A 12,445-nucleotide genomic window follows, 5' to 3' on the forward strand; every position below is an offset into this window, starting at 1 on the left:
TGTTACGGGAATTGATTTTTGCCTTCCTGATTTGCTGCGGCTGTTATGGGGATTGAGCTGATCGCATAGAGCGAGTGCGCGTTGCCTTCCTGATCTGATCGCATGGAACGATTTTGGTGTTGCACCTGTGGACGAAATAGTTATGAATGTTTTAGTTGTAGAGATGGAGATCAACCATACTACCATTCTAGCAAACTCAACCTTGATGAAGGAAGCTCCCTCCCTTCCTTGATTAGAGGAGGAAGTTTTGGGCGTGGTTAAACTTAAACCCCCAACCTCACCTTGGTAGCGAAGGAACTCGATGAGAGTATAAATTGGCACGAGGAAATTAGAGGAATAATAATGGAGGAGAAATGAGCTAAAGCATCATGTCCACATGGGACTCCCACTAAACTAAATTCCCCGGCGTCTCGTGCTCTCTCCTTTTCCCCTTCCCCTTCCCCTTCCCCGCACCGCTGGCTGTGCTGGTTCGTTCCGTCGCGGCCTCTCCTCAGATCAGATCTCTCCCTCTCCTTCTCCACCGAGCGGAGGCACCGCGCGACGCCGCCGCCGCGCTCTCCCCCTCCCGCTCCAGACTAGCCGGGAGAGATCTCGTCACCGCCGCCCGTCGCCATGGCGGCGGCCAACGCCCCCATCGCCATGCGCGAGGCGCTCACGGTAACACCACCACCCCCTCCCTCTCATGCAGATCTCTCCCGCTTCGCCTCCACTGATCCACTCACTGATCATTCGTTGCTTGTCCTCCGCAGCTCACCAGCCTGGGCATCGCGCCGCAGTTCGTCACCTTCACCCACGTCACCATGGAGTCGGAGAAGTACATCTGCGTCCGCGAGACCTCCCCGCAGAACAGCGTCGTCATCATCGACATGGCCATGCCCATGCAGCCGCTCCGACGCCCCATCACCGCCGACTCCGCGCTCATGAACCCCAACACCAGGATCCTCGCCCTCAAAGGTTCGGACTTGCTCTACCTACCGCCCGCACCTCCTAGATCTAGCCCATTCGCCTCACTCCACTGCGCGGGATCTCATCATGCCATACCGAGCTTCTGCTGCCCACATGAGATTTCCCCTTGCGCCCATACTAGTCAAAGTCCTTGTTGAATAGTCGCCTCCCTAGGAACTGGGCAGCGATCCAAGCTTCTGGTTCCTTACTATGGCATCTGAATTTTGCACTAGTGAGTGACATCAAGCCTTTGCTTGAGATCTGTGCAGTAACTGCTTACAGAGTTTTATGTATACCTCTCTGTTTCTCTGATGTTGTGCAAGTCATGTAGAGTGAACAAGGCTCTGGCAACATTATGCTGGTGGTGCTATAATTCTAGCCTCATATATGTAATTCATATTTATAATCATTATCACTGCAACGAGTCAAATTCACTTCAGTTCAGCATAAATGAAACCATTAGGATTCTAACACCCATGTGTGTTTCGGTCTTCGGTGTTGCTGCTCATATTGGATTGATGACTTTCTACCTGCTTATTACTGAGCATTGCTTGTTTAACTTAAGTTCGAGTATATATTTTGTTAATAGAGTCTTGCTTGTCAGCATTGCTGTTGGCTGGGGTACTTTACTATAGTCTGGACACTGAATTGGGGTTTAGTTCAGTTACTTCATCTTTTACATAACATGCTTCGTTACCACCTTCAGATTGATGCTAGCAATTGCAAATCAAATGACTGGTTCAGACATTGAGTAGCTATATATTAGCTGTTTAACGTGTAGTTTGAGAATATTTGAAACAATGGTAAACATCTGCTGAATTTTTTACAGCCCAAATACCTGGAACAACACAGGATCACCTTCAAATATTTAACATTGAGGCTAAGACTAAGATCAAGTCTCACCAGATGCCGGAGCAGGTACAAAACACTTTTCAATATTGTTGCATATGACATCATTTTTCTAGCTGTCAACGAGATGTACTTGAAGTAGCACGTTCCATATATTTACTTTTCAACTGCAGGTTGTATTTTGGAAATGGATCACTCCCAAATTGTTGGGTTTAGTGACACAAGCATCTGTTTACCACTGGTCAATTGAAGGTGATTCTGAGCCCACCAAGATGTTTGATAGGGCCGCTAATTTGGCAAACAACCAGATTATCAACTACCGATGTGACCCAGCGGAGAAGTGGCTTGTGCTTATTGGAATTGCACCTGGTGCCCCGGAGGTATGATCTTACATAAATTTGTTGCTAGTTACACCATTGTTGGTTATAGACAGATCACACGTCAAATGAGTGTTTTTCTTTGAGGGGAACTCAAATGAGTGTTGATAAACAAATATTATTACTGTTGCCCCCCTCCCTGCTGATTTTGTTCCAAATTCCAGTTCTCTTATGATCTTACATAAATTTATTGCTAGTTACATCATTCTTGGTTATAGACAGATCACACTTCAAATGAGTGCTGATAAACAGATAATATTACTGTTGCCCCCCTTCCTGCTGATTTTGTTCCAAATTCCAATCCTCTTATGATTTAATCGTCTCTCTAAAACTCAGTTGTTTTTGAACTTGAACTAAAGCAGTTTCTGTATGTAGTAATTAGTAATTACACAATACTTTGTTGTAAAGTGTTTCTCATATTGGCATGCCCTCCTTTTCGCGCAACCAGAGGCCACAACTGGTGAAGGGAAATATGCAACTTTTTTCTGTTGATCAACAGCGTAGCCAGGCACTTGAAGCCCATGCAGCTTCTTTTGCAACATTTAAGGTACCGTTTCATGTGATGCTTATTTTCTTATATTCTTGTTTTATTTCTTGTATTTAGTAACATACCAACCTTTCTTTATCTAATCTGTCCAGGTGGTTGGTAATGAGAACCCATCAACTCTTATTTGTTTCGCCTCAAAGACAACTAATGCTGGACAGATTACTTCAAAGTTGCATGTCATTGAACTGGGCGCCCAGCCAGGTTTGTATTAAAAGTTCTCAAGTTGATTTTGTTTTCATTCTTCTTAGCACTACATTTCAAACATCTTGTGTGGCACTGCTTATTTTGCTTTGTGGGCTTCATTTTTCTTTTGAAAGACATTTCGGCAGGCTGGTACCATCGTTCTTACTGGTCGTTTGGTTGTAGGGAAACCTGGATTTTCGAAGAAACAAGCCGACCTCTTCTTCCCACCAGATTTCCAGGATGATTTTCCTGTAGCTATGCAAGTGAGCAATTGAGCATCTTAGGGACAATAATGTGCACTCCGGGGGGGGGGGGGGGGGGGGGGATGTGCAATTAGAACATCGCGTGTTGGATGTAATATTATGTTTTTATTCCATTTTTTGCTGCAGGTTTCACAAAAGTATGGGCTTATCTATGTAATTACAAAGCTTGGCCTTTTGTTTGTATATGACTTGGAAACTGCTGCAGCAGTTTACAGAAATAGAATCAGTCCAGACCCTATATTCTTGACAGCAGAATCTTCTACTGGTGGATTTTATGCCATAAACAGAAGAGGGCAGGTTTTACATGCCACAGTTAATGATGCAACCGTTGTGCCTTTTGTCAGCGGTCAGGTATGATCTTTTACACTTCTAGACTTCTGGGTTGACTTTCCTGATCGATGTGTTAAATAATTTTTTTAAACACAATTCCGATATGCAGTTGAACAACCTTGAGCTTGCTGTTAATCTTGCCAAGAGAGCTAATCTTCCTGGTGCAGAGAACTTGGTAAGCTCTGCTTACTTATTCGCCTAGTTTTTCCTGTACCACTTTTTGTCTCTGGCTCCCGTGAATTACAGTACTGTTCCTTTATATCACTGAACTACGTGACCCTAATTTTCTTGAGAGATCAGGAGGGACAAGCCCTAATTGATTGGTGTATGATAGTTATGTGCAGCAAATAAAAAATGAGTAAAACCAATATGATTAAGAAAGGAGTCCACCCAATCTCCCGAAACTAATTTATTTGAATGTCATATCTTGTAAAATTGTATGATTGATCAGTTCTTTACTTCTTTTCACAGCTTTTCAGTCCCAGATTTGTTTATAGTTCAAAACACCACATACTTTGGCTGATATGGCGCTGTGTTCCACCTAGAGCTTGTTATATTAGGGGGTTTTCTGTCAATGACACTGCTGCAGGAGCGATTATGGTTTATGCCACTTGTACTTTACTGGTCCCCAAAAACTATTCGCATGTACACACCCAGGGATTTAAAAATGCACACACGACTGACTTTTTTATCCCTTGTAAACAGCCTCCAAAATAGTTGGAGCTTCAAAATCATGTTCTAGGTGTTCATGATCTCTTAACAGAAACTACTTTTCATACATAAACCATTTCTCATTGCCAAACTGCATCCACCATTGTCGTTGCCTTCATGCAAGTAACGATGCTTTATTTATACTATTTGTTGAATAGACTATGTGTGGTTAAACTTATATGCAGTGATATTGAAGGGGATTTCATGAAATTCTGAATTGTATTGCAGGTTGTGCAAAGGTTCCAGGAACTGTTTTCGCAAACAAAATACAAGGAAGCAGCTGAGTTGGCTGCAGAGTCTCCACAGGGCCTCTTGAGGACACCTGAGACTGTTGCAAAATTTCAGGTGAGTTTCTGGTACTTCAACATATGAAGTTATTGAGGTTCATGGACTTCCTTTAAATGTTCCCCCTCTGCATGTTTTCTTAAACCATAGTGGGGATTCAATGAAATATAACTACGGTGCTTGAACCTTGATAATATCATGGTTTAGTTTTGTGTATTGCGGAAGAGAAACCTTTAATAGATACAGATGATAAGTACTACAGTTAGTTTTCTCGCATGTACTGGTCATTTCTCAGTTTTATTTATATTTTTAATAGATACAGATGATAAGTACTACAGTTAGTTTTCTCACATGTACTGATCATTTCTCAGTTTTATACTTTTAATAGATACAGATGATAAGTACTACAGTTAGTCATGTACTCCTGCTATCATGACTCATGTACATTTAATCAACTTTCATTCTATAGGCTCCTTTGTTTGACTGAATTATTCTTATGTTTGTTTATTAAAATTGCAGAGTGTCCCTGTGCAAGCTGGGCAAACACCCCCACTCTTGCAGTACTTTGGCACATTGCTAACTCGAGGGAAGCTCAATGCCTTCGAGTCTCTTGAGCTATCTCGACTTGTTGTCAATCAGAACAAAAAGAATCTTCTGGAAAATTGGTTGGCTGAAGACAAACTGGAGTGCAGTGAGGAATTGGGAGATCTTGTCAAGGTAAGATGGGTCCTATGCTGTCTATTGATTTTGTGGTTTTTCTGTACTATGCCAAACTACGTTCATTTGTCTTGGTTGTTGCTAATAATTTCTTTTACCCTTTGATGTAGACTGTGGACAATGATCTTGCACTGAAAATATACATAAAGGCCAGGGCAACCCCTAAAGTTGTTGCTGCTTTTGCTGAAAGGAGGGAATTTGATAAGATTCTTATATATTCAAAGCAGGTACATTGTTTTTGGTTTTGTTAAAGTCTATACCTGAGTTAGCTTTGAAATGTACTATTGACATTGAACTTTTATTTTCCAGGTTGGATATACCCCAGATTATCTTTTCCTCCTGCAGACCATTTTGCGTACAGATCCACAGGTAATTGGTTGTTTAAACAAACTTTTGGGCTTAATATAAGGCATTTTATTTGGTTGGTACAAGTACCTTTTATCATAGATATCCTTGCTTCATTGTCATTGTTATCTTCTGGACCAGGGAGCTGTCAACTTTGCACTGATGATGTCACAAATGGAGGGGGGTTGTCCAGTAGATTATAACACTATAACTGATCTCTTCCTTCAGGTATCTTTTGTATTACTATTATTATATAAATTATTGGCTGTCTAGCAACTCTCCACATGGTCTTTAACATGTAATTTGGTTTCATGCTTCCGCTTACATCCTTCTATTAACAGAGAAACATGATACGGGAGGCAACGGCTTTTCTGCTGGATGTTCTGAAGCCAAACTTGCCAGAGCATGCTTTTCTTCAAACCAAGGTTAGTATTTGTTTGTTCATTTCAATATGAATATGTGCCTTAGACCTGCTTGCTGTTTAATTACTCAATGGCCTCTGCTGGATTGCGATGTAGGTTTTGGAGATCAACTTAGTGACTTACCCAAATGTTGCAGATGCCATTCTTGCTAATGGCATGTTCAGTCATTATGACCGCCCTCGTATTGCTCAGCTGTGTGAAAAGGCTGGATTGTACTTGCGTGCCCTCCAGGTCGGTAACCTGTGCATTGATTTGGCTGATCTCCTCTTTTGCCTCCCTGTTAAACTAATCTCATATTTTCTGTTGCAGCATTATTCAGAGTTGCCTGATATCAAGCGTGTCATTGTAAATACCCATGCCATCGAGCCCCAGGTCTGTAGTCTTCAGTTACGTTCTTGAAACGTATCTGTTATTTCTTGTCTATTAACAACTCCTTGCACAGGCACTTGTTGAGTTCTTTGGCACCCTTTCAAGGGAGTGGGCACTAGAGTGCATGAAGGACCTTCTACTGGTCAATCTGAGGGGAAATCTTCAAATTGTTGTGCAGGTATTCCTGTAACATTTTTATTCCATCTTTTTGCTTGTTCCAGATTTATAACTTTTCTCCAACCTGTGGCACATTTGTAGGCTGCGAAAGAATACTCTGAACAGCTAGGAGTTGATGCTTGCATAAAATTATTTGAACAATTCAAATCTTATGAGGGCCTCTACTTTTTCTTGGGATCCTATCTGAGCTCCAGGTAGTTACTCCTGATGTTGATATTTTCTTAATGTGCCATACCTCAATATCAAATTTCTAATGTGGCATGCATTGATATTTAATTTCTTTACATCCAATAGTGAGGATCCAGATATCCATTTCAAATACATAGAAGCAGCTGCAAGAACTGGACAGATCAAAGAAGTTGAACGTGTAACCAGGGAGTCTAATTTCTATGATGCTGAGAAGACAAAGAACTTTTTGATGGAAGCAAAGCTACCTGATGCACGTCCGCTGATTAATGTTTGTGACCGCTTTGGGTTTGTTCCAGATCTGACTCACTATCTATATACAAACAATATGCTTCGGTATATTGAGGGCTATGTACAGAAAGTATGTACATCTTTGAACTCACTGTTATTTTGGGCGTCATTCTTCATCTGGCATGTCGAGCATGCTTTTGATTGTTTCTTTTTATCTTGTATGTAGGTGAATCCTGGTAATGCTCCCTTGGTAGTTGGGCAACTTCTGGATGATGAATGCCCTGAAGATTTCATCAAGGGTTTGATTCTCTCTGTTCGTTCTCTCCTTCCTGTTGAGCCACTAGTTGATGAATGCGAGAAGAGGTTTGAATTCTTTGTTCCTTTAGGTCCGCAAAGTGACAAGTTTCACATTCCCTTTTTAAGTGGATCACATCTGTTTGAATATGTGAATCAGGAACCGCCTACGGTTGCTTACTCAATTCTTGGAGCATCTAGTGAGTGAGGGTAGCCAAGATGTGCATGTTCACAATGCTCTTGGGAAAATCATCATTGACAGCAACAATAACCCTGAGCATTTCCTTACTACCAACCCATTTTATGACTCTCGTGTTGTGGGCAAATACTGTGAAAAGCGAGATCCTACACTTGCTGTTGTTGCTTATAGACGTGGGCAATGTGACGATGAGCTTATTAATGTCACCAACAAAAACTCGTTGTTCAAGCTACAAGCTAGGTATATAAATACTTTTGTTATTGTTACTGATGCCTTGTGTTTGTTCCAATCCTCTATATATTGAGAAATGGCTTACATGTTCATATTGCATTTGTTTAAAATGCCAGGTATGTGGTTGAGAGAATGGATGGTGATCTGTGGGATAAAGTTCTTCAGCCTGAGAATGAATATAGAAGGCAACTCATTGACCAAGTTGTTTCGACTGCATTGCCTGAAAGCAAGAGCCCTGATCAGGTCTCTGCTGCTGTTAAGGCATTCATGACAGCTGACCTTCCTCATGAACTGATTGAGCTTCTTGAAAAGATTGTTCTTCAGAATTCTGCTTTCAGTGGAAATTTCAATCTGCAGAACCTGCTCATCTTGACTGCTATCAAGGCAGATCCATCCAGAGTCATGGACTATGTCAACAGACTTGATAACTTTGATGGGCCTGCTGTTGGAGAAGTTGCTGTTGAAGCACAACTGTATGAGGAGGCTTTTGCTATATTCAAGAAGTTCAACTTAAATGTGCAGGCTGTCGATGTTCTCTTGGACAACATCCGGAGCATAGAAAGAGCAGAGGAATTTGCTTTCCGTGTTGAAGAAGATGCTGTTTGGAGCCAGGTTGCCAAAGCCCAGTTACGTGAAGGTCTGGTCAGTGAAGCAATTGAGTCATTCATTCGCGCAGATGATGCTGCACACTTCCTTGATGTCATCCGTGCTGCCGAGGAAGCTAATGTGTACAATGATTTAGTGAAGTACCTTCTGATGGTAAGGCAAAAGGCACGGGAACCCAAAGTCGATGGAGAACTCATCTTTGCATATGCTAAGATTGACAGGCTCAGTGACATTGAGGAATTCATTCTTATGCCAAATGTTGCCAACCTTCAAAATGTTGGTGACCGTCTGTATGATGAAGAACTATATGAAGCTGCAAAGATCATCTATGCTTTCATCTCAAACTGGGCTAAGCTGGCTGTTACCCTGGTTAAGCTGAAGCAGTTCCAAGGTGCCGTGGATGCTGCTCGCAAGGCTAACAGTGCCAAAACATGGAAGGAGGTCTGCTTTGCTTGTGTTGATGCCGAGGAGTTCCGTCTTGCACAAATATGTGGTCTGAATATTATTGTTCAGGTATACAAGTAGGAGCGCATACTTGATAGTTTTTTCTAGTCTGCTTTATAACAAAGCTTCTATGATATGTTTCTTTCTTACATACCTGCTTTTGTATTTTTGTTTAGGTTGATGACTTGGAAGAAGTCAGTGAATACTACCAGAATAGAGGATGCTTCAGTGAACTTATTGCTCTCATGGAGAGTGGTCTTGGACTTGAACGAGCACACATGGGCATCTTCACAGAATTGGGAGTTCTATATGCTAGATACCGCTCTGAGAAGCTTATGGAACACATCAAACTTTTCTCCACCCGTCTAAATATTCCTAAGCTTATCCGGGCTTGTGATGAACAGCAGCACTGGAAAGAACTCACCTACTTGTACATACAGTATGATGAATTTGACAATGCTGGCACCACTATTATGAACCACTCTCCAGATGCATGGGATCATATGCAGTTTAAGGATGTTTGCGTTAAAGTTGCAAATGTTGAGCTATATTACAAGGCAGTTCACTTCTATTTGCAAGAGCATCCGGATCTCATCAATGATATGCTAAATGTGCTTGCACTTCGGTTAGATCATACCAGAGTTGTAGACATAATGCGCAAGGTTAGCATCTGAATGAAAATTAATTTTCTTGGTGCCCTTTGAATAGAAGCCCTGTTTCAATTCCATCCCAAAATTCTGATTGTCTTGTTGCTCTTTGGACAGGCTGGCCAGTTGCATCTTGTGAAACCATATATGGTTGCAGTTCAGAGTAACAATGTCTCTGCTGTGAATGAAGCCTTGAATGAGCTTTATGTTGAAGAGGAAGACTATGAGAGACTCCGTGAATCAGTTGACATGCATGACAACTTTGACCAGATAGGTCTTGCCCAGAAGGTAAAAAAGAGGCAGATAATCATGCAAATGCTTATTGTTACTTCTTTTAATTTAATCACTTGTGTTCATTTCTTGAGCAGCTTGAGAAGCATGAATTGCTGGAGATGAGGAGGATTGCTGCCTACATTTACAAGAAGGCTGGCAGGTGGAAGCAATCCATTGCTCTATCCAAGAAAGACAACATGTACAAGGATTGCATGGAGACATGCTCACAATCTGGTGACCGTGAACTGTCAGAGGACTTGCTTGTCTATTTCATTGAGCAGGTTTGGTTCAAACCCATTCTATTGATTGATGATATGAGACTAGTGATAAGCTAATTCAATACTATATACACCAAAAGGCTTAGTCTGTCTGCTTGGCATTGCATTCTGATTAGTAAACACATACAATCATGTAACGCAGGGTAAGAAAGAATGCTTTGCTTCCTGCCTCTTCATTTGCTATGACTTGATCCGGCCAGATGTCGCTCTTGAGCTTGCATGGCTGAACAACATGTTGGACTTTGCCTTCCCATACCTGTTGCAGGTAACTTATTTCGGTCCATTTCTTTGCTGATGTTTATTTACATACTGTTTACTATAGTAACTAACATCCGTGCTGCGTGTGCAGTTCATCCGTGAATACACTAGCAAGGTGGATGATTTAGTGAAGGATAAAATTGAGTCGCAGAAGGGAGAAAGAGCCAAAGAGAAGGAGGAGAAAGATCTCGTGGCTCAGCAGGTAACCTAAAACTGCTCACATGTTTTATTTGTGTAATCATCAATCATCTCATGCTGAGGCATTGACATGACAAGTTGCATTCCGTTGTGCTGTGCAGAACATGTATGCGCAACTGCTTCCCCTTGCTTTGCCCGCTCCGCCAATGCCTGGCATGGGTGGTCCTCCACCTCCGATGGGTGGGATGGGCATGCCTCCAATGGGTGGAATGGGTATGCCGCCGATGGGCCCTGGTCCGATGCCAGCATTTGGGATGCCACCGATGGGAAGCTACTGAGTTGTTTTTGCAGAGAGCTTAGATGATCTGAATTGTTCCAGGTGTAAGCAAAAGTGGAACTTCTTTGGAGTTGTAGATGGTTACAGTTTGGCATTAATATTCTTTATGGTACCAGGAATTTTTTTGGCGAGTTAAATCTTAGCCAGAGTTTGAGGATTGCAACCTGTTATACCGTACGATGGGATAGGATGAGGGTTAGGTTGGTTGAGCATGAGCTGTTGAAAGCTGGTACCATTTGTATAGTGTGATAAAATCTTGGTAGACACATTTTGCTTGTATGATACTTGTCGGCACAATGAAGGACGACAAATGTATGTTACTTTGTTACGGCCTGTTTATTGCAATTGTTAGTAGTGTATGTGTTTTTCTTGAAGAGGACAGTACATTTGATTGATATTTTGCCCATCTATGATATTGGATCCTAATAAATGTATTGCAATACTTCATACCATAGGGCAAATGAAGCTAAAATGGAAAAAGTATGTGTAATGTACTCCATCCCTTAACTGTTGTTTTCCTATGCCGGCAAATAACTGACTCTATATATAAAAATATTAATATTTATGGTATATAATTAATATCATTAGAAAGGTCTTGGATCTATTTTTATAATAACTTTATTGGAACTGCTAGCGTGCCCATGTGGGTGCTAGTGTTCGGACGTTTGTACTCCATCCCTTAACCTGTGAGGTGCTAGTGTTCGGACGTTTGCGCTAGCTGCGCCTGCCTCACGCCTGCATTATGTGGGGCCCATGACGTTTCGTTTCCTGTGCATGCACGTGCCCATGTGGGGCTGTGCCTCGGTTCGTGCCCGCTCTTGTTAACAGCGCCTGTCGCTCGCGCCCCTCCGCTCCCACACGTATGCACGTGGGCCCAACAGCTACAAAGCAGGTGGGTCCTATTACAAAATTATGACACCAGATCTACTTTTGCAACATCTAGATGAAATATTTACAACATATGTCTAAAATAGATTAAACATTTGTGACATACAGTTGAAACACCATTACAATAAGTGCAACATCCTGATCTACTTTTGAAATATTCAGATGCAACACTTGATACATGTGTCTGAAACACTTGCACCATATGTGTAAAAAAAACAGATGAAACATTGGGGATAGATGTTTTCAACATACGTGTACAACCATTGCAACATATGGAACACCCCGATTTACTTTTGCAACATCCGCATGAAACAATTGAAACATACATCTGAAACAATTGAACGAAACACTTGAAACATATGCTTACAACATGTTTGAAAAACGTTCAGGAACATAGTATTGCCGTGCGTCCATGACCTACCTGGTGGGGAACTACGGTGTCGCAGGCCTCCCCTTCCGATGACGCGAGGTGGATAGGGGCGCAGGCGCAGGCCTCCCTTACTTCCCCTTCTGCGACGGGGCGAGGTGGATCGGCACGACGTTGGATGGTGGCGCTCCCGATCTCGTGCTGGCGCGAGCTGACGCCGCTTCGGTGGAGAAGGCCGTGGCGGGTCTGCGCGCGAGCTGTCGCTGCTCCGGTGGAGAAGGCCGTCGGCGAGCTGGAGAAGGCCACGGCGGGCTGAAGGCACGGTGGAGAGGGAGGAAGACGGGCGATGGCGAGGGATCAAGGCGGGCTGCTGTGCTCGGGCACGGTGGAGATGCTGGCCGTCGGGCCTCCGGCCGCCGTGGAGAACGCCAGGTCCACCCTCGAGATGTGGTGATTTTTTCTGGAGAATAGAAACAGGCTTCGGTTAGGGACTTGTGGACGAGAGGCTACAATTATTGGGGCATTGGTCTTGTTGCAGCCCGTGAACG

The 12,445-nt window shown here is 42.7% G+C and overlaps 1 protein-coding gene across 2 annotated transcripts; it reads left to right on the top strand.

Annotated features, from left to right (window-relative positions):
* Positions 1–363: 363 nt before the first annotated feature.
* On the top strand, positions 364–11,016 carry LOC136486045 (clathrin heavy chain 1-like). 2 transcript variants are annotated; one of them, XM_066482821.1, is made up of 29 exons: positions 364–657; positions 750–954; positions 1,775–1,863; positions 1,968–2,174; positions 2,620–2,718; positions 2,811–2,919; positions 3,085–3,164; positions 3,291–3,515; positions 3,604–3,669; positions 4,434–4,550; positions 5,010–5,207; positions 5,318–5,434; positions 5,517–5,576; positions 5,694–5,780; positions 5,894–5,977; positions 6,071–6,205; positions 6,284–6,346; positions 6,417–6,521; positions 6,602–6,714; positions 6,815–7,067; positions 7,164–7,300; positions 7,392–7,670; positions 7,778–8,780; positions 8,888–9,373; positions 9,476–9,646; positions 9,727–9,912; positions 10,052–10,174; positions 10,259–10,369; positions 10,467–11,016. In XM_066482821.1, exons 1-29 carry the CDS (start codon positions 613–615, stop codon positions 10,641–10,643), a joined length of 5,130 nt encoding a protein of 1,709 aa, XP_066338918.1. In that variant the 5' UTR covers positions 364–612; the 3' UTR covers positions 10,644–11,016. The 2 variants fall into 2 exon arrangements, with proteins under 2 accessions (XP_066338918.1, XP_066338917.1); XM_066482820.1 differs by having other exon boundaries at positions 6,071–6,346.
* The last annotated feature ends 1,429 nt before the right edge of the window (positions 11,017–12,445 follow it).

Source organism: Miscanthus floridulus, chromosome 10, assembly GCF_019320115.1.
Source record: "Miscanthus floridulus cultivar M001 chromosome 10, ASM1932011v1, whole genome shotgun sequence".
Lineage (NCBI taxonomy): Eukaryota > Viridiplantae > Streptophyta > Magnoliopsida > Poales > Poaceae > Miscanthus > Miscanthus floridulus.

What these genes read in the sequence shown, in the direction of transcription:
- LOC136486045 (XM_066482820.1), top strand. Translation starts at nt 613, where the DNA reads ATGGCGGCGGCCAACGCCCCCATCGCCATGCGCGAGGCGCTCACG. An exon ending in ATGCTTTTCTTCAAACCAAG is followed by an intron (nt 5,978 to 6,070) that starts GTTAGTATTTGT and finishes ATTGCGATGTAG; the next exon opens with GTTTTGGAGATCAACTTAGT. An exon ending in GTTGATGAATGCGAGAAGAG is followed by an intron (nt 7,301 to 7,391) that starts GTTTGAATTCTT and finishes TATGTGAATCAG; the next exon opens with GAACCGCCTACGGTTGCTTA.